Genomic DNA, 12,500 nt, shown 5'->3' with positions numbered 1-12,500 from the left:
TTTTGTGGTTTGATCTTAGGGCTGGGAGGTTTTAGACTGCCTTACCGTCTACATGTCTGACAGTCTGTCATTGTTGAGACACTGTTGTATCACAGTTGTGCTGCTGTACTTCTGCCTCTGTAGGGGAAGGAAACGTCCTTTAGCCTCAGCTTATTGGCAAATGACAAACCTTTGATTGACCTTGGATTACCCAGAGTCATTCGTGGTGATATAGCGTGCAATATCACATTTTGTGTAATTGTTATAACAAGACTGACAACAAGGGGGATGTTGCTTCAATGCAAATTCAGGCCATTTACATTGAAGCAGACATTTAAATGTGGTCAGCAACCTGGTACCTGGTACTGATGGGAATTATGTCCTATCAGACCGATTAGTCCCTAACAGCAGGTACCTATGGAATTACTAGATGACCTACAGCAGGTCCAGGTTGCTGACTCATTAGTCATTAGGCTAGTCAAATGACCATGACCCAGATTTGAACTGTTAGTGTTCATTTTTACAGTCATGAAGACAAACACCTGACCGTTTGTAACCAGGACTCACCGGTGCCTTTTCAACACTTTAAACATTTACGGAGTTTTGTATAATCCGTTAGTTTCAACTAAATCAGGACAGAATTTTAATGACGGTCTCCCAAATGAACAAGGAGCTTTTCTCACTGAGATGTTTGGCTTGGAGACAGCCGTGTGGGAAGGACCCGGTACTAGTAAGGGGTTAAATGGGCCAGTGTGAGGAACCTGCTTGAGTTCAGCCTGGCTGCTACCCAGACTCTGAATGCTGGCTCCTTTGGCGTGAGAACTAATCCCTCGGCTGCTATCTACATTCAGGCTGCTTCCTTCTCAGGTCCAGAAGCTCCTGTTTGGTTTGGGTCTCACTCACTTGTGGGTCTGTACTCTGCTACTTCGCACAGAATATGTATTAATGTGTGTGTGTGTGTGTGTTACACATATAGGACTGCATGAGACAGCGTGGTTTCATCAAATCCATGCATCCTATATCTTGGCTGCAGTAACGGCTCAGGAAAATAACTTATATTTCATAAATAATGACGTCTTAATAGTTTCTATGATAATGTTTTATCTTATCTTTGGTCTGGGAGGTGTAACTTATCATGATACATGCCTTTTAAAACATGTTAATGTGCTACAAGAGGAGATGAATGCATGAATTTAAAGTTCATGTTTGGAGACCAACCTTCACAGTTTGGAGGCTCACGCTGGTGAGGAGACACCGTTAGTTCTAGTAACACCTGGAAGGATTCCAGTTGGATGATTGGAGGATTATTTAGGAGGATTGGAATGAACAAACTGGTTTCAGTGGTGAAGGGTTAAATGAGTGAGTGAACCCACTACCAAGGATGAACTCTGCTAACTTTAAAAATCAGCTGCTCTAAATAAGCATGAAGGTCAGAGAGGAGCTCTAGGATGGACATGGATACAGGAACTGTAATGTAGAGGTAAAGTAGGGCAGGGCCAACGTTAGCAGCTGTCATACGCTCCATCTGACATGTTTGACTGCATTTAGCTTGTTATGTGACAGGTTAGAGCACAGTCTCATGTTAGAGTTTAGTCATGAGAACATTGAGATACCTCACACACTGATGGCATCTAAAAAAATTATTTTTTCTCAAAATAAAGAATAATTTTAACCACAATTGAAACTTACCATCCTAGAAAAACCTCGTCCAATCAATGTGCACGTCCTGTTCTCACTGATTGGATAGAAATCCCTCCTTCAAGCTGAGCGTGTGTGTGTGTGCGTGTGCGCGCACACACACACACGAGCAAATTGTGAACTGGCGTTGTGATATAGCACTACTTAGATGTAGCCATCCTTACGCTGACAAAAATGTAACTAAGTAACTTTTACTTTGAGTACATTTTGTTTACGATACTTTTTACTTCTACTTGAGTAAAAATTTAGGCAAGTACTTTTACTTGTAATTGAGTAAAAAATTATCAAAGTATTGGTACTCAATCAATCAATCAATCAAAGCTTTATTTATAAAGCGCCTTCCGCAACCCTGTCAGGAAGCCCAAAGCGCTGAAATTAAATACTCGTAATTAAGTAGGAAATTTTAGTACTCTTTCCACCTCTGCCGATCGCATGAGGTGAAGGGACAGATTTGTCCATGTTAAAAAGTCTCTGAAATACATTAAAACAATTTAAACACAATAGTAAATACACTATCGTGGACCTTATACGTGACTGTAATGGTAGCAGGATACCTCCGAATACGCTACGCCCTCTTGTGTCCTGGCGGGGAATTGTTTTGCAACATTCTCCAGCTGACGGGAGAAGTCTGAAAGCAAAACATCTGTGTGTGCGTCTGCGTCTGCTGGAGAAGTAAAAGTTGGGCTTCAGTCCTTAAACAGCTTTTAGTGGTGTAGCGTAGGCAAATTGATGATTTTATCTGTTATGACCAGGAAGATGTGATATTCTATATAAATATAAAATATTAACCTGCGAGGTCTTTATTGTAATTAATCAGAAGATTCTAGGATTTAATTCAGAAGATCTAGGTTCGTTTACTTCAAGAAAGAGTCAGGTTTGTAAAAGTAAGAATTTATTTTTCCAACAATTTAAAACATGACTAATTGGTTAACTATTATTTACTGTGAGTGGATGGAGCTAAAGCTGATGTCTGGAATCTATGTGGATGCGATGTTGGTCAGAACTTCCGTATCTCGGAGAGCTGCATTCTGGATGTAAAAGAATTTGGTTTGCGTTAAGCTATGAGGTTGATTGTTATCAAAACCCCACATCCGACGCGATCTGTGTGTCTACATTACCCATATTCAGAGACCCTCTTGGTGGACTGAAAGTCAGAGAGGTCGGATGACCGCTGGCACCGAAGGGCTGTAGAGTACCGTGGGACCGATCCTTTCAGTCCAGAGATGTCTCGGGTCACAACAGCTGGAGGGAACCGTGCGTATAGCGGACTCTTACCCCCAAATTCCACTACCTCCGCTCCGCTCCGGCACGAACTCCGCAGCAAAATCGGTCCCGTTGTACTCAATCCAACGCAATTCCACTACTGCGGCCGTGCTCCGGCAGTGTGGCGCCCTCTGTTCCGGCGTCCGGCAAAAATAGAATCGATCCTATTTTTGCCGGACGCCGGAGCACCTCCGCAGTCAATGGACAGGAATCACAACCGCCCAACAGGAAAAGGAGCACGCACAACTTCTGTTTTTCACAATAAATGGATAAACAAAAGGCATTTTTTGTTTCATACGCACATGTTTAACAACTTTTAACAACTATCAGTGGCGGCTGAACTTTAAATGCACAAAAGTAAGCCATAAATACAGTTTCTACTGTCAAAGTAGTCACCCTTTGTTGATCCAAACACTGCTGATCTCTCAACACAAATGATGGGCAGATTAAACAGTTCATGCCGATGCTTCTCCCACACAACGGGTGTTTGGATCTAACTTCCGCGTTTATTGCTCGGACTGTATCGCAAGATCTCGAAAATCCCGCGCATGCTTGTTTGCCCCCCTCAGGTCTCCGCACCGGAGCGGAGCCGTTGTAGAGCGGGTACCAGTAAAAATTGAGTTCGGAAGCGAGCGGCAGCGGGGGGCGGGGGCGGAGCGGAGGTAGTGGAATTTGGGGGTTAAGGAGTCTAACAATATCAGCTTTGTTTCTGCAGGAACTGTTTGCTCATCAGCTTTGCAGGTGCAAAACGGTTTTGACGACGTGTCAAAATCTTTGATGGTTAAAGAGGTTTAGCTACAGATGGCCGGTCTGAGCGATTCTCTAGAACTGTCGAATCTCTCAGGATGATCCAGTTTTAAGGTTTAGCTGTTATGATTTGCACAGCCAATGAGAGGCTGACAAGTTTGGAGATGTTTTACAAAGACAACTCAGAAACACACCCTCTTTGATAGCGGATGTCCTGACTGGTTATAAAGGCGAGTTATGTGTTGTAGTCTAACTTAACCGTACCTGTTATGTGTGGATGCAGGTGCGAGGACCTTGTCGTCAAAACATGTTGGACACATGGCAGGTTCTAGTAGACACACATAATATAACATCCATCCAGTGAGCACAGATTAACGAAGCATTTCATTATACTATACTTATTATAAGTAGTAATAACCAAATGTTTATTTAATGATTATCTAGATTATAAGTCATAGAAGTAGTTCATACTGATTTAGTAAATCATTCTTGAATTTAGCAACTGGTTCGAGCTGGAGTTGGAGTCTTCTGTGGAGGCAGACAGATGGGACCTTGGGGAAAGAAAGTTATTGTTTATCTTTCAGACATGCAGAGTCTGTGAATCCCAGCTGGTATGAAGGCAGGCTCGTTTAAAGGGAACACGTGCAGTGTTGTCTCCTTTCTGACCAGATGTTGAATAGATGGTGAAAGGTCAGACAGTGCCTAAACTGACCATTGCTGGACGCCACAGTGGTGAAGAGGTGTGGCTGGTGTGGAGAGCCACATCCTATTTGAACAATGTTTAGTGTGTTTATGCAAACAAACAGTAACAAAAAAGTAGGTTTTTAATCTAAAAGTGTTAAAAAGTGATTCCAACATGAAGTCATGGGCTGTGATATTCACAATTCCAGAAGCTAAAGAAGATTCTGTGGTGAGGAGGGCCAACATGGAGGCAAACAGGAAGAACGAAGACTATATGACACATATAAAGGGTGTTTCTCAATGTCAAGGCGCCTTGCTTACGAGGACACGGTCCTTCCTTGGTCAAAGAAAACTGTTAAATGGAACAGATTTGCATCACGTGACCACAGCTTCCACAGCGGTCACGTAACATCACGTGACATGGGAGATAACGTTATATTTTATATATATATTAGTTTCATTATAAATATATAACGAGCCTTTTACTTTTTAAATTGTGTGTGTTTGTTAAATTAAATATATAAGTGAGTTACTACCCTCTAGGCACCGAAGCTGCAACCACTAAGCAACTAACCAACCATAGATAACTTCTTTGGATCTAAAAAAAAACATTTTAAATTAGTTGACTTACTTTTAAACTTGAAAATTGTCTCCGAAGTAGCTGCCGGCTTCTGATCCGCTGTCTTTTTGAATGTACCGCGGTGTATTGTGGGTAATTTTTGACCAAGGCTAGGCTACAAGACACCTCTTGTGTATCCTTGTTCAGCTAGCTAAACGGCTAACAAACGGAGAACACACGCCTCGGTAGAACATGAACATTGGAACCGATTGGAACACCTCCTGGCGGCTCCTGATGACGTATCTCCTAGGTAACCGGGGCGGGGCCAAGACATCAAGGCTAGGTTCCTTGACACTGAGAAACACCCAAAGTCTTAGGGGGTGTACTGATTCTAGATCAGCTGTTTCTATGACAACCAGCAATGTCTCCTGTTTCCTGTGAGCTGTTAGGAATATTTTATTTTGAAATGTCCAACATTTGGTTTTGAATCGGTTTCTGATTAGATGTTTGTTCATGTTGTTTGACCTGTGCAGGCTCCACACTGCCCAGACCGACCCCACAGGTCCAGAACGGGCCCGTGCAGGAGGAGCTGGACCTGCAGAGGAGGTAAGAACCTGATCAAATCCCATCATGCTGAGCAGAAAAGACATGTCTCCAAATCCATCCTAAATGACCATAAGGAGACGGGGCTTCTCCGAAAAGGCAGACACGCTCAGTAGGTCCGTGTTTCCTACAGTGGTAGAGCCTCAAGGCAGGAAACAGAACCGGCTCTGCTTCATTCAAGACCTGTGTTTTCCTCAGGCGGTAACGAGGCTTTGGGACACGCACGCACGCACACACACACACACACACACACACACACACACACACACACACACAGCAGGGCGCGTTTTATTTGGGGGTTAGGGCTGGGACAAAAAAAAGCAGTAGTGCCTCATTTTAGCTGCAGTTAATCACTCATGAAGTCAAATTTTACTTCTATGATCAAAAGAGCAACATGAGAAAGGAATCAGGAAAGCAGACAGAAATGTTATGTTTGTTTTTCCATTTTCAGTTCAGACAATTTAAAAAGTTGACTCTTCGTCACATTTAGATATTAGTAAAGGCTACGTTGAGGCTATCATTTTCAACGTCCACATGAATGTTGAAATCCCCCACTACAATGACCTTATCAGTATTTAGCACCAAGTCAGATAAAAAATCAGAGATCTGTTCCAAAAACTCAGAGTAAGGGCCTGGTGGACGATATAAAACTACAAACAAGAGTGGTTTTACAGTTTTGCAATCTGGATTAGGAAAACTAAGAATAAGATGTTCAAAGAACTGTAACTATTAATCTGTAAGGGACTGATTAATAAGTCCGAATGAAAAATGGTTGCCACTCCTCCTCCTCGCCCTGTACTTCGAGCAATGTGATGATTTAAATAATTTGAAGGAGTCCACTCATTTAAACTAACATAGACCTCTTGCTGCAGCCAGGATTCTGTGAGAGAGAGCAAAGAGATCTGATTATCACAAATCAAGTCATTAACTCATTCACTGCCAGCCGTTTCCTGATCGCTAACGGCCTTCGCTGCCAGCGTTTCTCACAGTTTTTACAGTTTTTTTTAAGAGTCACAGAACGTTGCGCGCTAGGATGATGTCGACGCCAAAACAACCAAAACAAAGAGGAGACTCACCTCGTACATCAGGAAGAAGCCGCGTGTTTGGAGCGTTATCTGTTCTTTCATAATCCGTTGTCGAATTGTGATCGGCCGATGCTTTTCCGGTTCGCGCCTCACTTTTTTTTACAGGAACGGCCCAAAACGATCTCCTAATACATGGATGTGTTGCTTCCTGATCATGTGATCTGTGACGTATGCGGATGAAGATCGGCTTCAGGGCTGAGATGTTTGTTCTCTCAGCGCGGGGGCTCGTTCTGATGCTCAAACAGTAAAAAAATGCAAATGACGACTTTAGTCGTCAATGGCAGTGAATAAGTTAACTAACAAAGTCTTAGAAAAAATGGATCTAATGTTCAACAACCCACATTTAATTTTTCTAGTTTTCTGCTCAGTTGAGTTTGTTCTAATATTTATGAGATTTCCATGATTTGCTTTATTAAGCCTGATATTTAATCTGTGTGGTTTTGGCCGTGGGCAGGACACTGTCTCTATGGGATAGTGGGTGGGTAACAGTACAGAAGCTGCAGAGGGGTGGGTTAAACTACGACTCTGCTTCCTGGTCTGGACCCTGGGTTGTCATGGAGGACTAATAAAACTGGCCATGTTCCTAGAAAGAAGAGCTGCTCCATCCAAAGAGGGATGGATGCCGTCTCGTCGCGTCAGACCAGGAATAAGGTCTGCTAGGTAATGGGGAGCTACACTATTTAGCAACTTACAGGAATAGAAGTAAATTAAGGGGCCGGAAGCCCGTTCAGGGCCACTAGGGCTGATATTATTCAGTGTCTTTTAGGTACCAGTCAGTAACCGGTTCTGGACTACCTGGAGTCTTGCTATCAAGGCCTGTCTCATTAAAGCAAATTGCAGTAGTCAAACCTGGAGGTGATGAAGGTGTGAATCGCCATTTCTATGGTCATGTGAGAGAAATGACCTCATCCTAGCTGTTCGCCGTAGATGGAAATAACAAGATCTCACAGTTACATTCGCCTGCCTTCAGGGGTGGTCCTAGGCCAGATTTTCTGGGGGGGCCACAGTGGGGCCCTTAGTTTTTCATTGGGGCACAGGAAACAAAGGGAAATGAAAAAGGGGGATTATTTAATTGTTTTCGTCTTTCCCCCATTTGATTCATATTGTATGTTTGCACCAGTTCATCAAAGGAACTGCTCACAATTCTCATTCTCTCACTTTTTCTTTGTTCTCTCTTTTTTCATGTCTTTCTTTACTATATGTCATTATAATTTTAACTTTTCTTGTCTTTAGTCAGCCAGCTATCTCTTATTGTTGTAATAAACTCAAATACCATTCTGATAAATGTATAATAAACTATGAACAAGTTTGTGAAAACAAAACCGTTGGACATGTTTTATGGCACTCAGAAACTGTGATTTTATCTTGCTATTACAGACTTTATACATTAAAAATAAGCTTTGAAACAATTTTGTACAATAACATTATTTTCCTTCTGTGCTAATGTAGTTGAGCAGTGCTTGTTTTGCAGTCACGGAGCCATCAGACAGATAATTAAAGCCACATGCAAACATCTGACATGTTTCATTTACTTTATCTTGTTTTAACACAAAATAACCTCAGAATGAATCCTCCATTAGTCTGAAATAGTGCCCTCTCCAAGCAAATTCACTTCATCAGTTGTTTAAAGACCAAATTCACTAGTTTTTTCATTGCTTTTGCAGTTATCTCTAACATAAATAAATAAATACCATGTGAGTCAGTTATGTGGGGAAATAAAGCTCTGGTGCTCCTGTTTCAGGAGCTAGACGTTAGCCAGAGTCGAGCTGAGCGTCAGACAGCAGATCAGGAATTTTATCTTCTATATTCAGACAGATTATGTCCAGTTCCTAAAGCCAGAAGGTGAGTCAAACACTTCCTCTGGGCTGAAATGTCTGCTGCATGACCCTAGGCAGCATCCGTAGTACCAGAGCATTCAACCCATAGCGACTTGGCTGGTAGCTGTCCCCATTAATGTGACTAGAAACGACCTGAAATCAGGCTGAGCAGGTGGGTCATCCTGGCACCTGCTGATCTCTAAAATGAGATAAATGTTAACATGAGCATAGAAGTCAGAACAATTTCATTGATTCAGTTTCTTATTTTATTTATTGATTATAAATAATCAAATGTAGGTCCTTAGTCAACATGCATCACATGCTTTTCACACAGTCTGAGCTACAATCGCACATGGTTGTTCCTTCTCCTCAGTCTCAGCCTCACCTTCCTCCTCATCCTCGGGGTGGACAGTCTCTGTCTGATCTCTGAGGTTCCTCTCCAGCCGTCTCCTATCCTGCTCCTCAGCTCCCTCCTGAAAACGCACACCTTAGGGGAGCCCCTGACTAGCGAGCAGGATAGATAGTTAGGTAGCAGATAGAGAGATAAGAGGAGGGGAGCTAGAATGGGTCCTTGGGGCACTTCTCATGGTAGATCAGCAGTATTGGACAAGTAATCTCTCAGGCTTACACAGAAACTCCTCCCTGAAAGACAGGGCCTAATTCATTTCAGTGCTAAGCCTGTAATTACTCCAATCAACCAACTAATATATTATGGTCTAAGGTGTTGAATGCTGCTGTCAAGTGTAAGAGGAATAAAGTCACTGCATCCTCAGAGTCACTGGCCATTATATTGTCTTCAAAGACCTTTAAAAGAGCTAGTTTTCATACTGTGCTGAGTTTTGAAACCAGTCTGAAATAACTCCAGTATCTCATATTCATACAAAAGAGGCACCGCCTTATCAAGGATTGTGGATAAAAGAGGGAGTGTAGACTCAGGGCTAAAGTTTGTCAAGTCAGTTGAGTCTAAGCATTTTTTCGTCAACAGAGGACGCGCCACCCAAGAGAACTAAAATGAAAGTCCCACCAGTTGTCATACACAAATGTTTCAAATGTATATATATATATATATATATATATATATATATATATATATATATATATATACATATATATATATGTATATATATATGTATATATATATACATATACATATATATATATATATACATATATATATATATTATATATATATATATATATATATATATATATATATATATATATATATATATATATATATATATATATGTATATATGCACATCAATAATATTAATACTGTTGATAGCATGTATTGAAAGGCTCTGAACCAAAGATATTATAAGACATTTAAATGAGTCATGGAGGATGGCTGCTTATACTGATCCTGGATCCTCTGGAGGTTACGTCCTGTTAAAAGGGAGTTTTCCTCTCCACTGTCGCTACATGCTTTGTTAGTATGAGGATTGCTGTAAAGTCTCTTGACACTAGTCAGTGACTCGATGCAACCTGCTGGGTTCCCTATACAGGAAACTTGTTACTGATTGGCTTGATGACCTGACCTGTGTTGAATAAAAAAACATCTGTTTTCCTTCCTGCTTTCAGCTGTACTTTCTCTTGACGCCATTGACAATTTTAGTTGTTTCACCAAATAGTTTGAATCTACAGAACTCTTGACTGTTGGAAACCAGCAGAAGAAAAGGTTCTTGCATGTCTGAGTGCATGTGTGGATGCAAGCCCTGATGCCGCCCACACTCCCATAGCAACCATTTCCCTGGCAACTGCTGTCAGGAAGAAAGAAAGAAGCTGGCTAAATAGAACAGAGGCTTTTTTAATGTTTGGAGTTGTGCAGCATTTTTTATAAGAAATGCCAGGTTGCCTCTGTCAGCGTGCTCCAGGGCAGCTAACACTAACTCATCACCCTAACCCTAACCTGGATGAGTGGCTGACTGCAGTGTAACGAGCTTTGGAGTCCTCCAACTCATAAAGGTGCCATACAAGTGCAGGTCATTTATCATTTAACAATGAGAGGCAGGGGCGTGTCCAGGGAGTGGCCTGGGGTAGCACATGCCACCCTTACCCCCAAATTCCACTACCTCCGCTCCGGCACGAACTCCGGAGCAAAATCGGTCCCGTTGTAGTCAATCAGAGCAATTCCACTACTGCGGCCGTGCTCCGGCAGTGTGGCGCCGTGCGCCGCCCTCTGTTCCGGCGTCCGGCAAAAATAGAATCGATCCTATTTTTGCCGGACGCCGGAGCACCTCCGCAGTAAATGGACAGGAATCACAACCGCCCAACAGGAAAAGGAGCGAGCACAACTTCCGTTTTTCACAATAAATCGATAAACAAAAGGCGTTTTTTGTTTCTTTTGCACAGGTTTAACAACTTTTAACAACTATCAATGGCGGCTGAACTTTGAATGCACAAAAGTAAGCCATAAATACAGTTTCCACTATCAAAGTAGTCACACTTTGTTGATCCAAACACTGCTGATCTCTCAACACACATGATGGGCAGATTAAACAGCTCATTTCGATGCTTCTCCCACACAACGGGTGTTTGGATCTAACTTCCGCGTTTATTGCTCGGACTGTATCGCAAGATCTCGAAAATCCCGCGCATGCTTGTTTGCGAACCTCAGGTCTCCGCACCGGAGCGGAGCCGTTGTAGAGCGGGTAGCAGTAAAAATTGAGTTCGGAAGCGAGCGGCTGCGGATGGCGGAGGCGGAGCGGAGGTAGTGGAATTTGGGGGTTAGAATCTGATTGGCCACCCCACTAAGTTCCAGTTTAAATTGACTTTACATTGTCGACAAAAGGCTTGGGTTGTTAACTCCCAAATAGTGTGTGGTAGCATGCACCTTTAACAGTGTCTTCTAGCCCAGGCCTACAGAACATTTCTGTAGTATTAATATTATTTCATATATTTTCATATTCACATACATAGTATTTAGAGTACCACTCAACTCCAGTTGGTGGCAGTAATGCAACAAGAAACGACTTGCTAACCACCACAAAACTAGAAGATGAAGAGAAAAAAATGGTGATTGTGCAATGTGAAGCTCCAAAATTCACTAGAAAGTAAATAAATAAATAAACGATTTGTGTAAATAAATAAATAAGCATAACCATTGCTGCTTCCCATGCATAAACAAGTGCCCCACATGGGCCACCCCATTTGAAAAGTCCTGGACACGGCTCTGCTGAGAGGCACTGGAGGAATGAGGACCTTTCATCAGAAGCAGAACTGGAAGGGACCCCCGGTGGTGTACAGATGAAGGAAGCACAGGTTACAATGATAAATAAAGAAAAAGTAGATATAAAATAAATAAATCTGAACTTGGAGTAATGATGTGCAGAAAGCTGTGATGCAGCAGCAGTATCAGTGGAGAGTTTTAGTTTCTTCTTCAGGTTGCCTTGGGGAACACGCGGTCCCTCGGTCTGCTGCTTTCTGCCTTTCAAGCCTTGCAGCAGAAGACAGGAGTTCAGGCAATGGGGTGGGAGGAGTCTTTGATGATGTTTTGTGTTCTGCTGATGCAGCTTGATCTGGTGAGGTCTTCTGGGCAGTGCAGAGGACAGTTCACGGTCTTTTCTGCAGTACAGCCTGCAAAGCACTCAGAGACGTTCTAGTGGAGGATCCTCTCCATGGTTACCTGGTAGAACAGCACCTGCAGCTTCGAGCGTTGATTGGAACCAGGACTAGTTGTCAGTTTTTCCCAGAATGGTTCAAATCTAAAAGGGGAACCGCAGGGTGTGTTCCAACTAGAGGGGGATCACACTCCTGAGCCTCCCTGGTAAGGTCTATTCAGGGGTTCTGGAGAGGAGGGTCCATCAGATTGTCAAACCTCGGATTCAGGAGGAGCAACGTGGTTTTCGTCCTGGCCGTGGAACACTGGACCAGCTCTGTACCCTTAGGGGGTCCTGGAGGGTAGTAAAAATGTGTTTTTACCTTGTAAGCTGTGTAACGTCCGTAAACGGTCCATTTTCACCTACGTGTTGACCTACATCATCTACAGGAACAAGTCCTCTATGTAGGGGGATTTTCTTCTAAAGCCCAGAAGATCCTGCAGTGCTTGTTACACAAGATAACGAGAA

General features: G+C 42.6%; 1 protein-coding gene across 6 annotated transcripts in view; it reads left to right on the top strand.

Moving 5' to 3' along the window:
• The window catches only part of enah (ENAH actin regulator), an 80,591-nt gene that overhangs the window by 32,395 nt on the left and 35,696 nt on the right, over positions 1 to 12,500 (top strand). For all 6 annotated transcript variants that reach the window (XM_015975507.3, XM_015975506.3, XM_015975508.3 and 3 more), the window contains exon 4: positions 5,461 to 5,533. In XM_015975507.3, coding sequence (XP_015830993.3) covers positions 5,461 to 5,533 — 73 coding nt within the window. The remainder of the gene's footprint in view (positions 1 to 5,460; positions 5,534 to 12,500) is intronic.

The sequence above is a fragment of the Nothobranchius furzeri genome, chromosome 2 (assembly GCF_043380555.1).
Source record: "Nothobranchius furzeri strain GRZ-AD chromosome 2, NfurGRZ-RIMD1, whole genome shotgun sequence".
In the NCBI taxonomy this organism is placed as follows: domain Eukaryota; kingdom Metazoa; phylum Chordata; class Actinopteri; order Cyprinodontiformes; family Nothobranchiidae; genus Nothobranchius; species Nothobranchius furzeri.
Note: the sequence above shows the minus strand (reverse complement) of the source record. Positions and strands in the feature narration are given on the sequence as shown.